At 36.5% G+C, this 3,760-nt stretch overlaps 1 protein-coding gene across 1 annotated transcript; it reads right to left on the reverse strand.

The window, feature by feature from the left end:
* Positions 1-1,239: 1,239 nt before the first annotated feature.
* On the reverse strand, positions 1,240-3,481 carry LOC125370939. Its single transcript, XM_048378402.1, has 5 exons — positions 3,353-3,481; positions 2,880-2,996; positions 2,435-2,578; positions 1,723-1,855; positions 1,240-1,499 (listed from the first exon to the last, which is right to left on the reverse strand). The coding sequence occupies exons 1-5, from the start codon at positions 3,479-3,481 to the stop codon at positions 1,240-1,242; spliced, it is 783 nt and encodes a 260-aa protein (XP_048234359.1).
* Positions 3,482-3,760: the final 279 nt, after the last annotated feature.

Below are 3,760 nucleotides of genomic sequence, written 5' to 3' on the forward strand. Positions count from 1 at the left end.
CAAATCAATTTTGTAGGCATTGTCATTGACACGCTCCAAAACTTGAAAAGGTTCATTACCTCTAAGCATCAACTTAGATTTTCTTTGATTAGGAAATCTTTCTTTCCTTAAGTACACCTAAACCCAATCACCAACATTGAATACAACCTTCTTGCAACCCTTATTATGTTGTTTGGTGATTTGATCATTTTGCCTCTCCAAATTAGCTTTCACTTGTTCATGCAACTTCAACATATATTCGGCCTTCTTGGCTCCATCAAGGTTAGTTTGTTCACTTAAAGGTAAAGCAAGCAAATCTAAAGGACTCAATGGAATAAAACCATACACAATAATCAAAAGGACAAAAATGTGTAGATGAATGCACACTACGATTATACGCAAACTCTACATAAGTTAAACATTCTTCCTAAGACTTGAGGTTCTTCTTAACCATGGTACGCAATAATTGTCCTAAAGTTCTATTCACCACTTCGGTTTAGCCATCAGTTTGGGGATGACAAGTAGTAGAAAAAAATAACTTAGTTCCCAGCTTACCTCACAAAGCTTTCCAAAAATGACTCAAAAACTTAGTGTCCCTATCACTAACTATAGTTCTAGACATACCATATAAGCGTATTACCTCTCTAAAGAACAATTCAGCAATGTGTTGTGCATCATCGGTCTTCTTACAGGCTATAAAATGTGACATCTTTGAAAACCTATCAAAACAACAACGAAAATGCTATCATGACCTTTCCTAGACCCAGGCAATCCAAGCAGAAAGTCCATGGATATGTCAATCCAAGGTGTACTAAGTACAGGCAAAGGCATGTACAACCCATAGGGTTGCGATTTAGACTTAGCTTGTCTACACACAATGCACTTTTCATATATTCTCATTACATCGGATTTCATCTTAGGCCAATAAAAGTGCACATATAAAATATCTAAAGTCTTTTAAATACTGAAGTGTCCTATCAAGCCACCCTCATGTGAGTCTCTCATAAGCAACTCGTGTAATGAACAATTAAGAATACATAAACGTTTCTCCCTAAAGAGAAAATCATTATGTCTATAGAATTTATCACATGCACCATGTTCATACGTAATAAATATAGAACCAAAGTCTTTATCATCCAAGTACAAATCCTTAATAAATTCAAAACTAAGTAATTTTGTTTCTAGAGAAGCAAGTAAAGCATACCTTCTAGAAAGAGCTTCAAATACCATATTATCTTTGCCTTGCTTATACTTGATGACTTAAGGAAACGCCTCAATGAATTCACTCCACTTGGAATGACACTTATTCAACTTGTTTTGGCCCTTCAAGTGCTTCAAAGACTCATGATTGGTGTGGATTACGAACTCCTTTGGTAGCAAATAATGGCTCCACACATCCAAAGCCCTAACAAGCACATAGAGTTTCTTATCATATGTTGGATACTTCAAACTCGCACTATGGAGTTTCTCACTAAAATAGGCGATTGGCTTCTCATCTTGCATAAGGACAGCTCCAATACCTATACCAGAAGCATCACAATCAATCTCAAAAGTCTTAGAAAAATCAAGTAGACAAAGAATAGGAGAAGAAGTTAGTTTGTCTTTGAGCATTTCGAATGCCCGTTCTTGCTTTCTTCCCCCATATAAACTTCACATCCTTTTACACGAGCTCATTTAAGGGTGTGACTATTGTGCTGAAACCCTTCACGAATCACCTATAAAAACTTGCAAGCCCATAAAAACTTTTGACTTCGCTAGTATTCTTCGGTGTAGGCCAATCCTTGATCACCTTAACCTTTTCTTCATCTACTTCAATACCCTTTGCACTAACAACAAAGCTAAGAAACACAAGCTTGTTTGTGCAAAAATCACACTTCTTCAAGTTAGCAAACAAAGAATTTTTATGCAAAGCAATCAAAACCAAACGCACGTGCTCAACATGATCATCTAAACTTTTGCTAAAATTTAGAATATAATCAAAATAGACCACAACAAATTTACCTATATATGCTCGTAAGACATGATTCATTAATCGCAAAAATATGCTAGGTGCATTTGTCAAACCAAAAGGCATAACTAACCATTCATACAAGCCAAATTTGTTTTTAAAAGCAGTTTTCCATTCATCACCAATTTTCATTCTAATTTGATGGTAACCACTTTTAAGATATATCTTAGTAAGAATATAACTACCATGAAATTCTTCAAGCATATCATCTAACCTAGGAATAGGATGACAATATTTAATAGTTATTTTATTAATAGCACAACAATCAACACACATATGCCAAGACCCATCTTTCTTAGGAACTAATAAAACAGGTACAACACAAGAGCTCAAAGACTCACGAATATAACCTTTACTTAGCAAGTCTTCCACTTGGCATTGCAACTCCTTAGTCTCTTCCGGATTCACTCGATAGGCCGATCTATTGGGAATGGATCATCCTGATACAAAATCAATTTGATGCTTAATGCCTCTCAAGGGCGGTAACCCATTAGGCAATTCTTCCGGAAACACATCTTCAAACTTTTGCAAGAGATTCATAAAGACACTAGGAAGAGAAGGGTTAAAGTCGTTAGTACTAAATAATGTTTCCTTATACATAAGCACAAGTACTTGCTTATTAGAATATAAAGCCTTCCTCACATCTCTATCTCTCACAAGAAAACTTACTCTTTTTTCTCCACTCAATTCTCCTTTTTCTTGTGCATTACTCTTTTTTTTTCACTCCACTCTTATGCAAACTCTCATTTTGCTTTCCTTTTACCACTCGAAGCTCACACCCCTCATTTATTTTCCCACAGTTCTCCTTTTGCTCGTGCTCTTTTTCCTTTTTATGTGCACTCTCTCTCTCTTCTATTTCTTTTTCATATGCATTCATGCGTGCCTTTAGCACCTTTTGATCTTCATAAACCTCCTTGGGACTTAAAGGAGCAAGAGAATAACGCACACCATTCATAATAAGAGAATATGAATTGGTACGCCCATAATTAACCACATTCCTATCAAACAACTATGGTCTAACCAATAATAAATGACAAGCATGCATAGGTATCACATCACAAAGCACCTCATCACGAAACTTGTTAATGCTGAATGCAACCTTAACTTGCTTGGTTACTCGTAGACCTCCATAATCATTCAACCATTACACCACATAAGGCTTGGGATGTTTAAAAGTAGACAACTTCAACCTATCTACCATCATAGTGCTAGCAACATTGGTGCAACTATCCCTATCAATGATCAAAGTACAAACAAAATTACTATTTTGCACCCGACATCTAGTATGAAAGATGTTTTCCCTTTGCACTTTATCATCATCCCTATGTTGCAAGTTCAAAGCACGAATAGTGACAAGTATATTACTTGCTCACTTAATTGGAGATCTTCACAATCCTCCAGTGGTGGCATGTTATCATCATCATCATGTTCGGTCTCCTCATCACCTTCACTCTCATCACTAGTAAAAACCATCTCACCACCTCGAATCGCCATGGTTCTTTTGATTGGACAATTTGATGAGATGTGTCCATAGTTCAAACATTTGAAATATTGTACCTTTCTTTGTTCGGACTCCTCTTGTGACTTTGGTTTGGCATTAAGTTTAGGTGCTGCCTTGATGCCCTTTATCACCTCACGACCTTTGTTAGTGGTTTGTGTGCCACTTGTCCACGTCCCACTCCACTTGGAACTAGGCAATGCATTCTTTGTCTTGTTTTTATTTGCCTTTCTATCTTGATTGCCATGTGTAGTATGTCCCCCATCTCAACATAA

The sequence above is a fragment of the Ricinus communis genome, chromosome 8, assembly GCF_019578655.1.
Source record: "Ricinus communis isolate WT05 ecotype wild-type chromosome 8, ASM1957865v1, whole genome shotgun sequence".
Classification (NCBI taxonomy): domain Eukaryota; kingdom Viridiplantae; phylum Streptophyta; class Magnoliopsida; order Malpighiales; family Euphorbiaceae; genus Ricinus; species Ricinus communis.